The sequence below is a fragment of the Patagioenas fasciata genome, chromosome 3 (assembly GCF_037038585.1).
Source record: "Patagioenas fasciata isolate bPatFas1 chromosome 3, bPatFas1.hap1, whole genome shotgun sequence".
NCBI classification, from domain to species: domain Eukaryota; kingdom Metazoa; phylum Chordata; class Aves; order Columbiformes; family Columbidae; genus Patagioenas; species Patagioenas fasciata.
The window spans coordinates 72593259-72615264 of NC_092522.1; the positions used below are offsets into that span (position 1 = coordinate 72593259).

The 22006-nt window shown below is 37.2% G+C and overlaps 1 protein-coding gene across 8 annotated transcripts in view; it reads left to right on the plus strand.

The window, feature by feature from the left end:
* The first annotated feature begins 8979 nt into the window (after positions 1-8979).
* TBC1D32 (TBC1 domain family member 32) overlaps positions 8980-22006 on the plus strand; it is an 80082-nt gene continuing 67055 nt past the window's right edge. For 4 of the 8 annotated variants that reach the window (XR_011738403.1, XM_065834808.2, XM_071806595.1 and 1 more), the window contains exons 1-10: positions 8980-9356; positions 11655-11809; positions 15150-15311; positions 17234-17411; positions 18040-18111; positions 19296-19421; positions 20268-20346; positions 20492-20592; positions 20682-20743; positions 21242-21374. Coding sequence is in view for 7 of the 8 variants with exons in the window: in XM_065834808.2 (XP_065690880.2) it covers positions 11655-11809; positions 15150-15311; positions 17234-17411; positions 18040-18111; positions 19296-19421; positions 20268-20346; positions 20492-20592; positions 20682-20743; positions 21242-21374 (1068 nt within the window). In the remaining variant the exon portion in view is untranslated. Of the gene's footprint in view, positions 9357-9576; positions 9773-11654; positions 11810-12922; positions 13110-15149; positions 15312-17233; positions 17412-18039; positions 18112-19295; positions 19422-20267; positions 20347-20491; positions 20593-20681; positions 20744-21241; positions 21375-22006 lie in introns of those variants that run through there. The other 4 variants (XM_071806592.1, XM_071806593.1, XM_065834810.2 and 1 more) reach the window with 4 other exon arrangements.

A 22006-nucleotide genomic window follows, 5' to 3' on the forward strand; every position in this document is an offset into this window, starting at 1 on the left:
GGAGGTCAGGATTTGCCAAAGAGGGAGGGAAAGCCAACAAGGAGGAGCTTGGTTCTGCAGAGCCACTGGGACGCTTGGGTGGGAGTGACGTGGTGGGACTGTCTCTACTGTCAGGATGATCGTGCATTTTATACTAAAGTTATTGGACTTAAGAGTCGTAAATGGAAAAGTAGTGATGCTCCCACATCAGTATTCAACCATGAAGCTGCAGTGAAGCTCCATTCCAGTCTACACTTTTCAGCTACAGGAATTCAGCATTGTTTTGGGAAACATCCTACAGACTGCTGACACAGGCTGGAGGATGCCCAATATACACATCTACCACTGCTAAGCTGTCCTTAGACAGAGCTAGGTCACACTGAGAAGACACCAGGAGCTTTGCCTAGCCTGTTCAAGCAGTCTTGATGGGCACTTACCCTCAGGAGACAATATGGTCTCTGGATAACAAAAGTAGAGAGAGGCACATGCCTGCAGCTCTGAATAAGGCACCTAAGCTACAGAGCAGGATTTGAAGGACAACCCCTCATTTTATTAATATATTTTCTACATGCATCTTCCTTGTTCAGTATGTTGGGGGAAGGAAAAAAAAAAACCAACAAGTAAGAATGAGCTGAGAGCTTTGGGCCACTTAACCTTCCCATGCACTGCCTAAAAAATGCTAATTCAATGGTCCCTTTTGGATATCAGGTCCCATTCTTGAATCAGGTCCACAAAATAAGAGCCATGCACTATATTTCTGTAAGTAATTACAGTCATCTGCTCATCGAAGTCAGCTTAGCTAAGTATGTCAGTCTCTGATGGATAGGAACTGGAGTGTCCTGGTGAAAATGCAAAAAAAATCTACATATGGTTAAATAAGAGAAAGAATAAACATTTCAGTTCTGCAAAGTGACATTCTTGGCATTCATTGCCTTCAGAAAAAACTGAGAATAAGCAATGACCCTCAGGACTTATCTTCAAGTAACCTCTGAGGAAAAGCATTGCAAACGTAAGCCAATTTTAAAAATCAGGTGTAAAAACCATAAAATTCTAGCAGAGCTTGTTTACCTCTATATACCGAGATCTACGTTTGTATAAAATTTCATGAAAACTGCACCTAATTTACCATAGGTTATTTCTTGAATAAAAGTAGGAAGAAAGGGAATAGTAATTTCCCTATATTTTTATATTACTTTAATCACAGTAGGTAACCTACCTGTAAAAAAAAAACAAAAATGCAACAACTCTGTTTTGTAATGCTATGTTTATTGTATTGAGTTATATGCAATATAATACACATCAGCACCATATGGTGCATAAACAGTAAAATAAAGATTATGAAACACAATGCCATTACAATTATTTAGTGCTATAAACACTATAAAGCATCAGTGTAGCTAGCAAAATTATGCTGAAAACCAAGTGGGGATGTATTTTCAAAATTTTTTGCAAATTTTGCTGTGAGTATATCCTCCTTAAAAATAGGGTTGAATCCTCTGCTGGAGTAATTAAACATAGATCTATCAACATAAATAAAAATCATCAACATACACCAGCTCAGAGTCTACATCAATACGGATTCTTCCCTTCAAGCTATTGTATTATTCTCCAGTTCAAGCCCAGGAACCTGAGTTAAGTAGAAAGAGAGGATCGAAGGGAAGCAGACTTTAAAACAGTAATTAACACATTATTAGCATACTTTGCATTGTTATGAGGGTGCTCCAAGGATTCCAAGCAGAATAATCAGTCTTCAATGAAGTCATTACAAGTTCACAAAACCCATTTTACAGATGATAAGTTCATTATGTGAAAGGGCTGAAGATTACACGAAGCCTTATCAAATCTGGAGGTGCTCGTATTGTCTTTGCTTCTGAAGCCAGGTTATGAAGCCACGACCCCCAACATGACCTGGCTGATCCCACCCCAGAATCGCAGCAGCACTGACTTGTACACTGCAGGCCTGGTGCAGTCAACAAGACCATTCACAAGTCTAGAAAAAAGATACCTCCTGAATCAAGGGACCCAAGACCCACGTTGTAGGTTTAAATAAACTTCTGAACCAAGAGAAGAGGGAGTCAGTGTTTGTTTTTTCTGGTAGTCACCCAAACAGGGGTGCACAAGTAAAATTGTCTAGATGGACAAGGTGGTCCCCTGAAAAAATAATTGGAGAGCTGAGGTTTTTGAATGGAAGAAGAGAAAGAGATAGATTTTTTTTTGCAGGCTGTCCAATTTTCTTTTGAATTTACAGACAGAGATTAAAAAATCAGGACATTTCACGTCAAACAGGCTGTAACATTCAAAGTCCTGATCAGTGGGAGGCAAGACCTTACCAATGGAATGTAGCTTTGCACTTTTGCATCCTAAAGCACTGGCAGAGAGCCCTAATAATTTCTGGTATGCCTGGTTGGTGGATAGATTTCTTAATTTTGCTGCAAGCCATATGGCTTTCATGAAAATTACTTTTTTTTTTTTTTTCCCTCAGAATACTAAAATAAAGTAATATATGGCTAATATTTTATTCACTTGCCAATCTTTTGGGGACAATGATTTAGTCTGGGATAAAATATGCTTTACAAAATTTATAACAGTTACCCAGAGGTGGATCAAGATATAGAAGCATTTGTCTCATTCCTTGCTGAAATGAGTTTGACTTCTATGCTGTGAGAGCACTAAAATAAATGTCAATGAACTTATTAAGTATTCTGTTTGTTACTTAGAGATTATTATTCATGTCAGAGAAATGTATTTGCAGACTTACTGAATCAAATTAATCCTTAACACTTAAATTCACTGGAATTATACCAGAGAAGAATATAGCATATTGACTTCAATAATACAAAACTCTAACACATATTTTTTCATTTCTCCTAAGAAATGAGATTCATTATCTTAAGGGATGTCTGGGTGTTACCATTAGAGATTTCATTGCACAAAAGATTCTGTTACACAACAATCTTCATATCAGTTTTAATAAAAAGACCATTTTGTGTGTGTGGAGACATTCAGGACTGGTGTTCATCAATCTTTCTTTACTCCAGACACAGTATTTGTTCTGAACAGGTCCAAAAACTTTTCTCAGATGTAAAATTATGTTAGGATCCCAGACATTGTCTAACCGAAATAAAAGAAAAAAGTTTAAAAAGTGCATTCTGCAATGAAAATAAACAGTGTTGTTACCAAGCAATGCTTTTACTGTTTCTTTAAAACATCAGTTTGATGTTTGAGGAGGTCACAGTTTGCCAGGACACAAAATATTTGAAAAACAAAGCACACATCTCACATTGTTGAAAGTACAGAGGAATAAGGCACTGCAAAATATGGGCCAAATTCTGCCCTCCTAGGCAAGTCTTACAAAAGAGTATAGCTTCAGATGAGCAGCAAAGAACACAAGTTGCTTACTTCTCAAGCATTTTACAGCATTCCAAAAATGAAGAGCACAAAGTTTTCTGTGTGTCATATCTGGCCAGATTAATCTGTACTTCTAGAAGAAGCCTTAAACACAAGGCTATAATTTATATTAACAAAAGAATATAAAACAACAGCTTACGTAGCAAATGTCTCAAATATTTGACTCCATGCAAATATTAAGATTATAGAAAGCACTTGGTGTGACGTTGCAGGGAGGAAATTGTATTGAGTTTGACAGTAGTATTCAGAATTACAGCAGGATAAGCCCTTAGGTAAGGAGAGCTGTAGTTCATGCAGATGGATGTAATTTTCAGAAGACAGATGGAAAACAAAGGATAGAGAAGGTGTGGCGGCTCAACAGGATACCACTTACACAGACTTTATAGTACAGATGATATAAGAAGGAATAGTAGCAACACGTTTTAGGGAAAACTAAGACAAAAAGCAATTAGCAGTCAGTGTCTGCAACAGAATACTGTATCAGCAACTCAGAAGAGCTGATGAATGAATTCTGAAATGTCAGTGTGATGAGTGCAGGAATTAATGCTAATCTTGGAAGGAAATCTGAAGTAAGTTACTTCAGTGATACTGCACAAAAGATGAGCATAAAGTCAAGTAGTTATAAAAATATTCAACTTCAGGATATCAAAGTACCAGTCTGCAAGGCAGCACTGATAGTAATTGGGGAAGACAAGAAGATAGAGAAACAATTCTAAGACAGTGATGCTCATGCTCAACTACAAAAAAAGGCCACCAGGTTTGCTGAGCAGACTCCTTAGAAAGCACAGTGTAATAAACTTTGTCAGCATAATTTAAAATGGAATTGTAGCTTTTCTGTTCCATGCGCATTTAGGTGGGGAGACTGCATCTAAACCAAATGCAGTTTCTTCCTTGCTCTTCTCTCAGGATGAGCCATTCAGCTCTGAAAGTAGAAGAGGATTTGGGAAGACCATTTGAAGCAGTGAAGACTCACTCACAGGGGAGCGGTTGCCTCTGTTTTGCACCTCCTTTGGCAGCTTTGCAATTCCCTTCCTCAAAGGTGGCCTTTCTGGGACAGCAGAACCAGAATCTGGGCACATGTCCTGGATGCGCTATGAGAGCAGACCTGGACCCAACAGAAGATGTGCAGGCATGGCATCTCACATTATGCAGTCCTGGGGTGAAAGATGAAGAAGAGGAGAGCCTTGCTGCAGAGATGTCTTTGCTGGATTCCATGATTCTCCACTCAGACTGCAGCTGGGATTTGCAAAATGAAAAGAGAAGAGAATCCTCTAAATTGTTCCTTGTTCCTAATGATGATGGAGTTGCCTCATCTTGGTAGCAAAACCATTTCAAAATTAATGCAAAGTATCTTGACTCTAAGACTAAAGGAGAAGTAGGGAAGCAGTGTTAAAGATTCTTTTTGAATTAAAAACCTGTGATGCTGGCATGAGATCCAGTTGGCCTGAGTGACTCTAGCAGTGATTATAAACGACTAAGATCAAATGGAGGAACGGAACTGAAAGGAACCCTGCAGACAGGCTATAATCTTGCCTCTCTGATCACAGATAATACTTGTAGTGTTTTGAAGTGCTAATGTAGTGCCTGCAAATTAGTTGAGTTCACTTCAAAAAATGTTCATGACCCACTGAAGTCAATGAAATTGATAACTTTAACTGCAAGCAACTGTAAAATGTTAATAAAAAATATTTAATACTTCAGAAATATTCCTTTAGCCTCTGAACTTTTACTACACAAAAGAATAAGGCATCCCATCATCCCAGGTCAACAAATTTTCTTCGTATTCTGTGGTGACATTGTACATCATATGCCCACAACTACAATATCTATGCCATCAAAGTTTGATTTTAGCATATTCTAAATAGTCATAAATACAAATACATTTACATTGAAAGAAATGCAGTATTCCAGGTCAACAGGTTCAAAAGTCAGACATCCACACAACTCTAGAATATTGCTGCCACCTTCAGGAAACACTTCATAAAAAAAGACCAAAACATCAATTAGACAAGAAATGGCAACTAAAACAGGGATTTATGATATCACTTGGTTACGATATTGTAATTCTGTGGCATTAATTTTCATAATGGCACGTTGATAATTTTATTATCCTCGATTTCCAATAAAGAAGTAAGCCCACTGTTAAGAGATTTGCCTAAGGACAATCAGAGCCAGTGACACGTATGTCCTTAGCTCCTTGAAGTTTCATCAAGAAAGACTTGTGGATCAGAAAATAATTTTACTGGTATTTGGATATTTATGTTGTCATTGAAGCTTATTTTGTCTTTAATTCATTGAGGTACTGCAGTGTAGATTTAATTGCCTGTACTGAACCTCAGTTCCAGTAGTTACTTTTACAACCACACAAAGACTGTCTTTTGAAAACTGTGTCATAAAATGCAGATGGAAAAATCAGAGTCTATGTATTCACTAAGTTAAATTTTTAATCAATAACATTTCTGACTGTTATTGGTCAGGATGGTTTGGAGTTTATGCTTTACGATTTTATGCCACAGTCCTATTGATTTCCTGACAGTTTTTCCCTTCTCTTTCTCAGATGAAGGAAATCAGGAATAGCAGTGTAAGAGTTTCAGTCTTCATGAAATATCAGCATAACTGAAGTTTAATTACCAAATAAGCAAATGGACTCAATTTTATTTTTTGATTCTTGTAAGAGCTTACATGTAGTCTATGTTGGCTTAGCTCTCACTAGTAAAGTACAAACTCATCTAATGTAACTTTAGACTAAAGTCATGATCATTTACTTCTTTTTTGTAATGGAACCAATGTAAATTCTGTATAGATATGTTTTAACACAGGCTTTCCAAGTGGAGCTGATAGTATGAAGTTATCCAGCCTGCAACCCTCATGCCCATTTACCCACCAATTCCTTATTGTTTGTTTTAATGGAAACATCTAGTAATGGGTTAGTATTTCCCCAGAGTGCATAGGGAGGGAAGGACAGATGGTCTCCAAAATAGAAAATTTCCTTTGGAGATTATTTAAAAAGACTTTCCCATCAGCAGTTATATTTTAAGCAGTTTCCTTTTTGATATTTATGATTAGATTATGACCTAATGAACTCTCAAAACATGCTTATTGTTCCTCCAAATCTGGGAAACTCTCATGATCACTGATGTGAGAAGGCAACAAATGCCACAGTGGTCATAAACAGGTTCATGAAGTGTCTTCATCTTTTATTTGGGGGCTCAAGAACTATTAAGGGAATATTCAGAAAAGTGGGGTAGGCTTCTTGTGTTGTCTCCAGAGCCAGTGGTTGTTCTTTAATATATACTCCTTTGAAAACCATATCAGCCAAAGAAAAGCATGAAGTGAGATTTCAATACATACTGGTTGTGGTAAGTTATTCTGTCAGATACTAAAAACCAATCCATTTAGTTTGCTGAAGGAAAGGTCCTACCTACTGAGTTACTGGAAGTCACAGTTAAACATTCTCGTACATACTAACGGCTGTCTATCTACTACATAAAACTGAAATCTCTCCAGACTTTTGTGTGCCATTTGCAAAAGGGTGTTCTTGTGGACAGTTACACTGTAGGAAAAGAGAAGAAGGGGCAGAGTAGAACAGAGCAGAAATGGAGGAAAAAAGTTATGTCCCTGGTGTGATGACATTAGCACTAAGACCAGATGTTCCCACTACTACCATTATCTGTAAAGATTTCTTCATTGTCCAGTTTTCTCCTTTTGGAACTGCCACATTAGAGACACTTCAGGAGTATTTTAAATTTATGGAAATTTGGGATAAACCAGTAACTCAAATTTTGGGACATGTTCAATTTATGGGTTGAGAATCTTCTTACTAGTCACCAGGTATGGAAATTAAACTTCTCTGTAATACTTAAATGACTACATGAGCAATTTCACACTGATTGCAACCTCTCTCATGTGACTGACATTCATTCAAGTAAACATAATGCACTTCAGAATAGTGTTGCTCACTCTGGAGTATCATCCAGGTATCTGCCTGGATGCACCCTAATGATCTCAGCAGATGGCACTTGAGATCTGCCAGCTTGGCTCAGGAGAAAGGGCTCCAGGTTCCAATTACAGCAAAACATGTGACAAAAGAAGCTGGGTGAAATATAGAGGGTGGAAGTGAGTAGAAAGGAAGAGGAGAATTTCAGAAGCACCATGAGATCATCCTTCTGTGATGCCACTGCATCTGCAGTCTGTCTTATAAGGTGTTTTATAAGACAGATAAGTCATGATAAAATGGAGGTTCTTCCAGTAAGGACTAGGAATGCTGAATGTTATATATATTGAGTTTCTTTACTCCATACCAGCCATGAAATTGAGGTGCTGTCACTTGAATCAGTGCCTGTGAAGTGATAAAGGAATAAGAAGTGTCATATCTCAGCACAGTACTTCTCGGTTCGTATGGGGACAGAAAAGAAGCAATGGATGTAGAAAAAGCTGCCGCCACCTGTGGCCCATTTCAAACACTGCACTTAGAAGACTTGGAGAGTGCACAGCTGAGGTAACAGGACTCTGGTGAGTTTACTCAAGATCCTTTGCAAGCAGCAGTCAGCAGACAATTGTTCCAGTTTTTGTTTTGTGGATACCTGAGAGCACTGCCCACTTCAAAGCACTGAAGAGAACAGTAGAACAGTGTTAAAGGTACCACAGAGACTCCATTGCAACTGATCAAAATCTTGTTTCTCAGGAACTAGTAGTAAGACAGGTTTATGTTTCAATTCCTGAATCATCACTTTTCAACAGAAATACTGCATTTGACATGCTTGGCCCCAACCTACTAGTAGTTGTAATGTGTGAGAGTGGATCTCCACATTTAGGTAGCGTGCTGTTAACTTAAGGGGCTACAGATCCACTTACAGGAACATTTCGTTACAGAAGATTAGCATTACTGCCATTATCAAAATCATTAGAAAAAGTAGGAGTGAAGGATAAAAATGTACAATGTGTCAGTGTACATGCAAGCACCGTCAAACATCATTACGAGCGTTTATTGTAACTCATTTCTGGCTTGTTATAGCTACGCTAATGGAAAATTATTTCAAATGAGAATGATTTCACTGTTTTCTGTTATTTTTTTGTCAAATAGAAAAAAAAAAAAAATCCTATTTGTTGATTTAGCAATTCTTCCTCCATCCCAGGAGGTGACATAAGGTTAAAAAGCACTAGAAAATACCTTGGCATTCGTATTTTATTGACACGATCTGCTCTCCTGCTGATGTAAATTGGGAGTAACAGCATGAGTGTCCTCCTTCGATTTCAGTGGAAAACCCGCGCACCAGAGAACCCTGGGGCCACCATGGGCTGGACAGAGGGAGCCCCGACACCCCGGTCTGAAGACAGGCAGAGCCGAGCTGCCTGCGGCTGAGTCTTTCACGAGCTGTGCTGGGGCGGACCCTTCCTGATAAACACGGCCCAGTTACCCCAGCCGTGCCATCGCCTGGGTGCTTCGCCACAGCACTGAAAAAGAGGGGAAAGCACAGCTCAATTTTTGACGAGGCCAGTGCTATTCCTCGGCACATATTCGACCGACAACACAGAGACCACCAAGACGCACTGTAACGCAGGACTGCCCAAGAGCCCCGTGCAGCAAAAGGAGGCCATTTCATGCTTGATACCGTTTCCCCGGCACTGCTGGGGCTGCCGACCTGCCGCCCTTCCCGCCCCCGCGCTGGCCGCCCCGGTGGCGGGGAAGCCTGCGGCGGCGGAGGAGAGCGCTGGCGGCCTGGGCCCAGGGGCAGCGAGAACACAGACCCCCGGTGCCGGCGGCCGGAGCGGCAGCAGCTTCCCCACCCGAGTAAGAGGGATCAGGCGGCAGGTTAGGGCAGCTCGGCCCTCCCGCCGGCATCTCGCGATGTCACTACGGGCCCAGCGAGACTCGGCAGCGGGTGCTGCCGGTTGCTAAGGGCCGCCGCCCGCGGAGACGCGCTGCCGCCGCGACGAGGAGGGAAGGGCAGGGCTGCTGCCGCCTCAAGGTGATTCCTGCCGGGCCGGGGGGCTCGGGGCGGGGGCAGTGGGGGCCGCGGGGGGGGTCCGCGCACGGCGACGCCCGTATCCACAGTCCGCGGGACACGGCCGGGCCCCTGGGGCTGGGCGGAACTGGGAGTGCGGGGCCGGGCCGGCGGGGGGGGGCGCTTCGGAGGCCTCCGCGGGGGCAGAACAGGGTGGGCGGCTGCGGCACCGCCGTGCGAAAGCGGTGCCTGGGGCGAGCGCGTCCGAGGTGGCCTGGAAAATACCATGTGTGCTGTTAGCGATAGCGTGAGAGGCGGGCCCGGCCAGGTGTAGCCTCTTCTCCTGATGCTTTTAGTAAGAGAAGTTATCACTAGAGGTCTGGTTGCTGCTAAAAAATTGGTACACGGTTGACACGACTGACGGTAAAAACCGAGCGAGGGTACGAATTCTTGTGTTACTCGTGTTTCTGTTAACAGCTGTCGTTGATTTGTTGCTAAAATTATCACTTTGTTATTTTGTTTGTTTGTTTTTGTTTTCCCCTGTTCAAAACCTTACTGAAGCCAAGGCTGGTGTAAGGATAAGCGCTGGCTACAACAGGCTGCCTCTGGCTTATCCCGTGCGTTTTGCGTCAGGCCTTGCAGTTATGGAACAGTGCTGGGAAAATGAATTTCAACTTGAAAGGGCTTCACAAACTGGGCTTGGGATAGCGTTTCTTAGGGACAAAACAGTCATTTAAATTTTGCATGGAAATGGACTGAGGAATATGCCTGCTGGGGAAAAAAAAGGCCAACAACAAAACACTGAAGAACCAAACACAACAAACCACAAACCTTTACAAATGAGTTTAAAGAGAAATATATCTCTATTAGTGATTATATAAGTCAAATAAAACTTTTCAAAGCAAACTGGAGGTGAAACTACAATATTCTCATAAGCAGGGATTTACACTGATTGCCAGCCAGCATCCAAATAAAAATGCCTAGTTATACCAAAATAATAAGTGAAGTTTTTTGCAGAGCGTTAGGTTCATACAGTGTTAAGGTCAGCAGACAAGACTTATGAGAGTAGCGTATATAGACGTAAAAATGCATTGACTTTGATTAAATATCTTGAGACTATAATTTATAAGAAGGAGGGCTTCAAATCAGGGAGTTAAGAGTAGTAGAAGATTTTTTTTTTATATTATTTTAATGCTATTTCTGGTAAGATGGTTGAGGTAATGTTGACTTATGTTTTATCAAAATGAAATGTTCAGCAACTGTGCCACTTTCGACAGAGAACTGCTAACTCACACAACTGTTACCTTTTTGTAAAGGGTAACTCCTCCAGCTGGTGTTATATGGCTTTGACTTTTTATTGGTTAATAGTATTTAAGTATGAAGCAGTGATTTATTATGTTGTGTCTTCCAAATGTGCATATTGTTTATTCACAGCTGCTTAGAGCATCTTTGCTTGACCTTTTCTTTTTAAAAACAAGTCAAAGGTCTGTAATTCATTCTTTCTCAAATAGACTTGAAGTACATATGCTAGAACTGCAACTAGAGGTTGGAAGTCTTCGTTGGCATATAAAGAAGTTTAAGCCATGAATTTAGGTTAATTAATTAATCAAGATAGAAATGAAGCTTTTGGGTGTTTGTTTGTTTGCTTGTTTTTCAACCATTGAAAATTAACCTTAGAATACAGTGTCTTCCTGACTTCTTACTGCCACTGTTCCGGTTTTGCCAAGTAGTTGTGGTGTTGACTTGGGACTCTATCAGGTCACTGCAGTTAGATAACCCCAGGGAAATTAAACAGTTCTGACAACTGCACCTGGCCCTTGTTGCCTGCAAAAATTGCCAGCACCTTCCATAATAGGCATGGCAACAGCTCTGAGTAAAATGATCCAAAAATCAGAACTGGGTGGTAATAGTTTATGAGGAGAAGCTGAGAGACTTGTAGAGGTTTCTCATCAAGGTACAATCACTACATCTGTAAAAAAACCCTTTTTTAAAATTAGTGTAGTCTTGTGCCTATTTGATGGACAAGTCCTCGAGCAGCAAAGGAGTATTCAGGATTTTTTTAATGCAATATCTTGTTTAAGAATATTGTACTAAGATAACAGGACATTTATTAAAACTGATTTGATTGTTTTGTTTTCATTTTGTCCGAAGATAAACCCTATCAAATATTTCCTTTCTGTGGTCATGTCTTTTGATAGCATAATCTCATGTTGTTGATAACAGGAAAAAAGTGGTAGTTCAAGGAGTTTATGCTTTTCTTAGCATCTTGAGAGGAGGAAAAATCCCCAAACTAAGAAAGAATGTTATATTTGCTTTATACAGATGTCTCACTTTACAAGTGAAGATGAAGCTCTGTTACAGTCTATGCTTAGACAGTTGCTGCAGAGTGTGAAGGAAAAAATCACTGGAGCCCCATCAGTAGAATGTGCAGAAGAGATTCTCTTGCATTTGGAGGAAACAGATGAGAACTTTCACAAGTAAAAATATTTTTGCTATTTTTAACATTTTGAAGGAAGTGAAGTGTGTTGATCTATATTACTGTAGAGAAATGTTTACAATTTATATTGCTTTATGAATATGTAAGTATTTGTATATCCAGATATTCCTGTCACTAATCAGCACTCAAATTTGTGTGTCTGGAGAATAATATTTTTTTTTTTCCTCCCACTGTTAGTAAGATGTTTTTATTGTGACAGTAATTGATAAGCTGTTCGTGAGAGAGGAACTTATAAAACTACCTGACTTAGCCAACTCTGATGCATGTTTACACGTAATGCATTAAATGAACATGTGAACAGAAGCTGGAAGACATCCCCACTGAAGGCTGTCAGGCAGTATTTTTGACACCTGCCAGACAATATGGTTTTGTTTTACAAAAAAAGGTAAATTTTCAGAAGGCTACTTGGCTTCCATATTTGGTTGTTCTGTCTGGCTTGTGTTACTGAACCCTTGTATGCGTTATGAGATAGTAGTTCTTTGAATTTATGTTTTAAACAAAGCAGAAATGTGTCCCTATCACACTTTACTTAAATCACACTTGACAGTGTGACCTCACTTGCATGCGATCTAGATTTCTGGAGCCCACACTCCTTTTTCCTTTCCATGGTATTCCAACTTATTTTTTTGTTACATGGGAGATTTTTAGCATGCATTTATGATAAATCAATAGAATATCAAGATGAAATTATCTTGAAGACATTTTAATAAAGACCAGAGTTCTGTGTCCTGACTTCTTCTGAAAAAGCTGTTTTCCTGCCATTTTTTTTCGGAAGTGACACTATCTAAATTGTCTTAAATTTGTCTAGTTTTTGGCATTGCTTCATCAGTGGTAGAAGTTAGGTAAAAATAAGTAAGTGAAATAGTGACATTTTTGACAAACCCAAGTTCTGTAATCTTAAAAATATAATTCTTTTGTATCTTTTGAAGATACTAAATGCTTTGAAGTGTATTTTTAGCTCAATTTAAATTTGTACTACAGATTGTATCAGATAACACTTTTGTTGGCAGTCTTGAGAATTTTGAACAGCAGGTGACAAGCATGAGAGCAAAACAGTTGGTGATAAACATATCAAAATCATTTTTATTTAAAGGAAGACATGGACAGTAAAAGAACCCAAACAACCAAAACCTTATGAAATTACTTTGGGCAATATTTCTTCTGGGTACTTATTAGGAGAATACCCAGGGTGAGGAGTAAAGGCTACAACTGGTGGACACAAAGCATACGTGGTTTTGCCTTTTAGAAGAGTGAAACGATGGCATCCATTAATCTTTCTGGTATGTTAAAAAAATGGTGATCCTAAAGATACTTTCTTTTCATGAGAATAATTTTAACTTACATTTAATGGAAAATTAAGTGATGCTTTAAATGCAGAATGTGAGCTTTGCTCTCTGGCGCTGGAATTTTTCTACAGGTATTCTAGTCTTGTTCATAACCCATGGCAGTATAGGTTGGTTTTCGTGGTGGGTCAGAGAGATCGTTTGCTGGTTTATTAATGAGACCATTAATAAACTTTCTCCTTGACCCGTACCCCATCCATCCAGACTGCAAACTCCTTTATTGGTAGTGTGTGCTTTTGAATTGCACAATATGCTAGCTCTGATCAGCATTTTTCCTGCCTCGTGGTTATTTTTCCTCAGTAACTTTGTCAGACTTTTAGGCCTTACATTATCGTTTGTTCCAACTTTGATGTAGAAAAGACAGAAACACAGCATCCTTGGAAAGCTAATATAAAGGAAAATTGAATCAAGTCCAAAATTTATTTGCAGTTGTAGAAATCAGATTTTTTAACTATATAAGTAGCATGTTTTCTGCTGTATTTTTTTCCTTAAAATCCTAGAGTTTTTTAACACTTTATCTTTTTGTTTGTTTGTTTGTTTGTTTCCTGTCACTTCCTTTGTAAGCTCAACCAGATCAGCCTGACTTGATTCTGCATGTCAAGAAGTAGTTCTGTCATTGCTGAAAGACTTATTTGTTACAAAACATTTTTAAGATGGAAGAATGATGCAGAAGATCAAGGCTAGGACATCAAGCAGACATTACCTTAGTGACATGGATAGTGATGTGATTGCTGTGTCTGTCAGAGAGAAGCAGTCACTGCAAAAATGTATACGTTGGAATGTTACTGTTGTAGGACAAATGGGAGAAGGTTTTATGAAAGCTTTCATTCAGTGAAGAGTCGTGTGAAATTTCATTATGGCAGAAGTAAAAAGCCAGCCTTGAAGACAAATGAAAATGCAAATACGCATGTTTCTTGAGATGTATTTCTGTTACTTTCGTTAAGAACAAACATGATATAGGAATGGAAATAAGTGGGAAATGAAAAAAAAAAAAAAGGGACTGTTATACCTGATGGAACTTGAAGTAGGCAATCCAGTGAGGAAGTTTGTAGCATGATACAAGACACAATTTTCTATTCTGATTTATTTTTATATATCTTGAGTGTAGTCTGATTTTTTTTTTTTTTAATATCCAAGAAAGGCAAAAGCTTCTGTCATTAACAGTTGCTTTTATTTATATTTGCATTTTATAGCTTTAGACTCTGTACCTATGGTGACTGACTTTTTAATTTTTCTCACTCTGTGTTTATCTGAATTAACACAAAGGAGTTGCACATCTGCATTTGATATAATGAAAGTATTACGATGCATCTATTGTTTATGTATGATTACTTTTTTGTGTTACTTTTATACAAATTGGAAGACTAACCAAAAAAAAAAAAGTTTATGTATTCTGAGCACTACTTTTTTCAGCAATTTCTGTAGCAATACAGAATCTGGGGATGCAGTGAGAGTATTTCCTTTGAAATGCCTCTCTGATTATTTTTGTGTTTAAACAAATTTCTGTATCTAATAACAAGAGCACGAAGTGCCAATTTCCTTACGTTATGTCCCTGTAATTATAGGCAGTCACTTTGAGTGAGATCTTCAGCATACTTTCATGACACACAGACTTTCATAAACCTTAGACATGCTCCTATTCTAGAATTTATAAATTGTTTTTCCTGTGTTTCTTCTCATTTTTTGTCTATACTGCATAAATAATAACACCAGATGGATATACTGTAACACAAAGCTATGTTCAGGATGCTCCGAGTAATTTCTTTTTAATTTTTAATTTGAGATTAATATTGAAGAAAACAGAACTTTACTTTGTTTAGTTACACCAGTAAAGTATTTCTCTAGAAGTCATGAAACTTACCTTAAAGTAACAGGTCTTCTGGGAGAGAAGATAGCTGATGTTGATACAATGTTGAAGACATTAGACCATGAGCTCAAGGAAATCTGTTACATTTTAATTTTGTATATTTTTTGCAGCTATGAGTTTGTGAAATACCTTAGGCAATATATAAATAATACTGTGGGATCTGTGATTGAAGAAGAAACGGAAAAATGTACTTCTGCTCAAAATCAGGGGGAAGTATCTGGCTATGACACACTTGTCCAACGTGTTACTAAGAAGACCCGTGAGTCAAAAGAGTGAGTATATACATGTTTACTTCTTGGTCTTTGTCTCCCTTTCTCCTTTCCAGAACTTATTTTGAAAAAATACATTCTGAACCAATGGGTAACAAAAATTATAATTTGCTTTCAAAAATGGGTGCTAAGCAATTGAGATATTCCCACCCTACATTGCAGTTCATCATGCTTTGTCTCGCTCTGGAATTAAGCCTATGAACTATTGCATAAAAAGATCAATAGCCTATGTATGAAGTTTTTGATTCATCTAGAACTGGAGTTGGGCAGGGGTAAAATTTGAGAGAAGAATAACTGCTTCATACTGTTTCGCTAGCTGCAAATTAAATTTGGTTGTGATACAGAAGTTGGCCTAAAGGAAAAATTGGTTTCATTACATATTAAAGTTTTATAATTTTCTTAAATATAAATGGAGAGTCTACATGACAGTGTTTTTTTCTAATAAAAAATAATATCTATGTGTATATACATATATAAAAATATAAATTAGAATACATGTGTATTTTTTTTAAGCTTTCTGCTTTGGGATCTAGCCAGGTGTCCTGTGAGAGTAGTAGGAGTAGTATGTTCAATCAGATCAACTTTTACTGATGAGTTTAAAAACTGAAGTTTTAGCTATGTTACTTTGTATCTTAGTGTACATGCAAAGGTACTTCTACAGTGTTGCCCATATGGTGTAGAGTAAGTATGTGGACCAACTGTGTAATTATCCAAGATTTTTTGACTCAGACTGTCAGCTAGAAATCAGTAGGTGTGTAAAACCACGTGTCAGCATACTGTAGGATCTGTGGTCCAGATTAATTGGCTTTTGAAGACCATATTTAGTTTAGAAGCCTTAAGTAAAAAAAACCTCTGTGTTTACAAGTGAAATAATTTTATTTTGTCTTCTCTTCGTTTCTGACTTTATTAACCTTACTATGAATATTAAAATAACTTTAACTTGTAATACAGGGGCTGATAGCTCTCTGTAAATTTTCATGCTTTGGATTTCAAATTTACACAGGCACATAATTGCTGTGATTCTTTATAGCAGTGTTCAGTAGTACTTATAAAGTGGATTTAAGTATATACAGCTGTTATTTCCATAAAATACATAAAAACTTCAAAAGTTTAGTTTATGCATCACGTTATTTGAATTCTTGTTCAAATTCTAACTGTATCATAGTGCTTAAAGCAGTTCTAGAAATATTGTTTTTTTTAACTGAAACAGTATACTTCTGTTATCATAGTGAATCAGATCCTTACCTCTCTATTTTTAATTGTCATAGAGAGTCATAATGAGGGCTTTACTGAGGTTGAACCACTACAGTGTAAAAACAATGTAATTCAATTGAGCACCTAATATGAGCATTTTACAATAGGATGTGTTTCTGAAGCAGCCTTTGTTTTGAATTGCTTCCTTGTAGATAGTATTATTCAATTTATGTAAATTAGAAAAAACTCTGGTTTTGCTGAAAGAGAATGATTTAGTGTGCATGACCTGTACTCAAGATCTTGAATCAGGATGTTGTGTTCTCTTCTATTGGTTCTGCTCAAGGCTTAGGGCAGAAGAAAAATTGGATGTTGAACTTAAAGAAATATAAACAGTAACAAGGATGAGAACTGGCCTGTTTTCTCAGGCATGGGTTCTCCTTGTATGCAGATTCACATTGTTCTTTATTAAGAACCTCTCAGAACAGGATTATGTTAGTGGTATTTCATTCATGGGTTTTAGAATGACAAAAAGGAATTTTATTATGGTTTTAAAATATAGTTATCTGAAACATATAAGGTATATACATGTTTTAATGTTCATTTTGGATTTGCATTGTTTTTCATTCAGTTCTGTAAATTTAGTGAGTTCAAGTCTGAGTACCATTATCCACGTTTTAGTGAATTTTTTTCTTTTTGTGCTCTTAAATATTAAAATTATCTTTACTTTGAAGATACAGAGAAATGATGCATGCCTTGAAGAATGTCATGATGGTTGTAGTAGAATCTTTGATTAACAAGTTTGAAGAAGATCGAATGTGTAATAAGGAGCTGGGCAGTAAAACGAAGAATGGACGTCAGAGTGGCTGTTACACAGACAACTGTTCTGACAGTGACTCCTCACTTAACCAAGTACGATGTGTTTTCTCTCTGTTGCAAAATGAGCATGGTACTACAAAATTGTTACGTTTCTGTCAGTGGAGATTGAGAACAGCCCTAGAAAAAGATAGATCCTTTCTTCTGTAGATCCCAAAATGACTTAATCACCTTCCTTTCAGTCTGAAGTAGTAAGTGTATTAGATATCTAACCTTTGGACAGCGTATTCTAGATGAGATTGATATGCCCATGTGCTCTAAAGTACCTGTGCAAGTACTGCATTGGTAAAGATAAAACAATGGTAAAAGCAATACATCGTCTAACTTTTTGTGATTTTACTTTAGGAGCCAAGTAATGTGCAGTTCATTACCAGACTACTGCACTATGCTGTATTACTGACTGGAGTATTATAAGGGATTTTATGAAGATACAGGAAACTTTTAAGTAAAGCAAAGCAAAATATGTAATGGTAATTTTGTTGCTGTAAATTTAACTTTGGGCAAATAGCAGAAAACATTTAGAATATTGACTTTAATGTTAAATTAGTATAAATGTTGATTTCCTAATTATTAAAAGTAAATTAGATATCAGAAAGACTGATGATTTTAATCTTTTGCTGTTCAGTTTAATGTACTAATGATCATTTTGTAATGTGTATTACAGAGTTATACATTCATGAGTCAAGAACAATTGCAGCTGCTTGTGGAAAGGCTTGACCCTATTCAGCCTAAGGAAGTAAGTTTAAAAGAAGAAGTAAAATGTTAATACGAATTAGCATATTGGAAAACAGACTGTATGTGCATAAGAGTTCATATGTACCTAAGTGAAATCTTTGTTGGTTCATGTATCTTGGCATCAGTGCAGCAACTGCTCTGCAGTGCAGTACTTGGTTGTTCATAACCGTTTTGGTTTTGTGTTGTGTTTTTGTTTGTTTGCTTTTTGTGTGTGTGTTTTTTTTTGTTTGTTTGTTTTTGTTAGATGTTCATGTCTATAGATGGGTACTTTTAGTTTGGCAAAAGTTGTTCTGTGAGAAATAAAGTTATTGAAGCTTATTTTCCTCTATATGTGCCCCTTGCCCTTACTGGTGACTTCTGTGTTGTCCTTTGTGTTATCCCTAAGAGAAGACAGAGATGCCTTCTGATTTGCCAACAGGCTGCTGCCAGATGGAATCTATAAAGTCCCAGTTAGGTTTGCCTTCCTGCCAGTGGCAGTACTAATCTGGGTCTCTAACCATCAATCAGCACCAGCTGCTGATGTTTTTGAAGCCTGGAGAAACATAATTTTGATAGTGATGTCTTAGTAAGATTTGTTTTGGATTGTCTGGCAGTTGAAAAAAGCATTGTAGGTGGGAACTGATATAAACATTGATTGAATTTTATTAGAAAACAAGTTGAAAAGTCTGATGCTGTTAAATATTGTTAAAATTTCCTGTGGTTTGTTTCAGTAATAGGAAATAAATTACTAGAGATTACAGTTGTTTATGAGTAGAACAAAAAAAAGCTTATTTGACATTATGAAAATTCAGCACTAAAGCGTAGTGTCTAATAAATCTGTTTCCAGTTTACTGACATTTTAGAGAGCTGCCAGGCACATTTATGTTGTTTGGTGATACTTTCCTATATTCCCTGATAATAAAATATTTGATTACAATCAGAAACTCGAACATAATCCTTGCATCCAGTGTTGAAAACCTGTATCAGATGGTTTTGTTGCTCCTTCAAATACATACTTTTTTTTTCCTCAGTGATGTAGTGTTTTGTCTAAATTACCATAAAAACATCACAAGAGTGAAGTATTTTGGAATGATCCGTTCTACAGCCAGATCCTCTTTCTTCCTTCCTCCGAATTATATTGTAAATTACGTATTTGAGAAGTTACTGTGAAAGGACTTGTAGTGTTTATCCTTTTGACCACTTCAGGTTCGCCAGGAAGCATTGCAGACGCTGTGCTTTGTTCCTCCCTCTGATATACTGAACTCTGAGGGTTGGCCAACTCTGCGTAAGCATCTAACAACGTCTCTGGCAGATCCTGATGCAACACTTGGTGTAAGCTCATGTTCTGTATTTAGTTATCGGTCGTGTAGCCATAGTAAAGTGTACTGAAGAGGGGTAACAAGTTACATGTATTATGAGTAGTCCAGCAGCGTCCCAAGGTATTTTCTTATTGGTGTATGTATCAAATAAACTCTTTTTGAAGTAAAAGAACTGCATGATTCCATTAGGTCTTGATTGAAAGGATTACAACAGGATTTCAACAGGGTTTTTAGAGACTGGAGTACTCATTTATGTATCTTTTAATGGGAGCAAAGAGGTTTGAATGTCTTTTAGCAAACGTAAAAAAAATTGATAAAACTCTTCTGTAAAACATGTCCTATTAATATTTCCTATTTAAGTCAGGTATGTGCTCCATGATGATGAGAAAATGATACATAGTAATATTACACAAGCACTGATGAATTTTTTTTCTTTGAGTTTTAAAATGATTACCAAATAAATATGAAAGTTGCCTCAGCTGTTGTCACCTATTTGTCTTTCAGCTTAGAAGGTCCACAGCTTCTTTTAAAAATAGTAGTCACAAGTCACTGGTATGTTTAATAACATAAAAACATTAATGTTAGTGGAAAAGTACAGTAATATTTCCTGGTCTGCTTCGTTGTATCTCAGTGAGGCTTTGCATTGGTGCTGTCAGTTAAAGTATTAAAGTAAAATTTCCTTTGGACTGTAGGTTCTGTGGTCCCAAACTGTGTATTTTTATAAAATATGCCTAGCATCTGTAGAGATATCTGAGCAATATATAATGTTAAGAATAATGCCACTACATGTTGATTATTGTGCAATAATAATACGCAATTACATAACTATTTAATACATTGCTTGCTTTTTTTCCTGTAGGAGAAAGTTCTTAGGTTCTATGCAAAAACCTTTTCTTCTTCTCCATTTAATGTGACAAGAGATGTCTACACAAGTTTAGGTATGTGCGTTTAATTACATTTAAGACTTCATAACTCATATATTTCCTGAAAATCAGTTAACTTGTATAATGAATCTGTATAATACAGCCTGTTTAGTCACTATTGTCATGGAGATGAGGTTGTTTTTTTTTTCTCCTTTTTTAGCAAGACACTTGGAGTTGTACTTTCTTTCTGGAGAATATTCTCTTCGTGTTTCAGCTGGTCTCGATGTATCTAACACAGATGTAAATCGTTTACTTAAAAAGGTATAGGTGAACTTACTGTACCTTTTTTATCATTACTGAAACATCAAGCTTTATTTTTTTTTTTTGAATTTTAATAATTATATTTTCAGGTCCGCCTTTTAAATGAGTACCAAAAGGAAGCTCCATCTTCCTGGATTCGTCATCCAGAAAAGTATGCCACCTTTGAAAGGCTGTCACTGTTTCTTAATGTAATAATTTTTGACATATAATTAGATGCGTATAATTTTAGCGAAGAGTTGCTTACAGGATACACAGATGACTGGTCAGTGATAATGGGGGAATAAAAACAGAGGGTGGGAAAAGTGGAATAGGAGTAGTCATGGGTCATATTAAGCTTCTTGCTTAGCTTTTGAAGTGTTCTAAGTGCTTTTTAACAAAAATAATTTGAAAGATTTACAAAGTAACAAGTGTAATATTTAGCACTTAGAAAATATGTAATAATTTAGGAGAATACGCATGTATGTTAACATTATTTTGCTTCATGATAATACTAAGGATTAATATCCTTACGAGGTCAAGTTCAACATGATGTTGTTATTTATGATCTATCTGAACAAGGTTTTACAAGAAATTTGTTCCTAAATATTACTATTGGAAAGATTTAAGTGATTTTTTTTTTCTGTTCATTTTTTCCTATTTGTGTCATAAGGTACATGGAAGAAGTAGTGGAGAGTACCTTGTCACTTTTGTCAGTAAAACACGAGGCTAATCCAGATTTTTTGAGTCCAGTCTACTTCTTGGCTTTGATAGATATCAAAGCAGTATGGTTTAAAAAGTGGACGGTAAGCAAAAAAACTCCAACCCAACAAACCATAACTTGTTCATGTCTGACATGTATTTTGAAAAGTCTGATTTATGGCTGCTATTATCACAGACCTATTGTGTTCTCATAACAACCTATAATGAACACTGTAATTAGGGAAGTCCATTTTGTTTGTTTCGTTGGTTGCTTTTGTTTTTTGGCATTTATGTCCTTTGCCCTTTAACACTACTTTCTCCCTCTATGTCTATTCAGTTACTAGTTTTCATAAAATTACCAAGAAGTTACTGTGCTTTGTTACTTCAGTCCCTTTGTCGTAATCAGCTGATAGCCATAAAAAGATGCAAATATTTTTCTGGAAGAACTGATGAGCGTGAAAGCACAGTTATATATATGATACACTGCATACAACTTGCTAACCTCTAGTGGACATAGAGCTTTTTGCAGCCTACAATGTATAAACTTATAATTTAGGATTTACATGGCAATGTCAAAACACGCAGTCTAACAATTCAGTGTAGTTATTGTTTTTCTGGTTTACTGCATGTTCTGCTACATGTTTTTGTAATGACAAATTTTTTGTCATCTTAAATGTACTGAAAACAAAAGGCTCAGTTGAGTATAATACTGGCATACACAAGCTGGAGTTCAGTA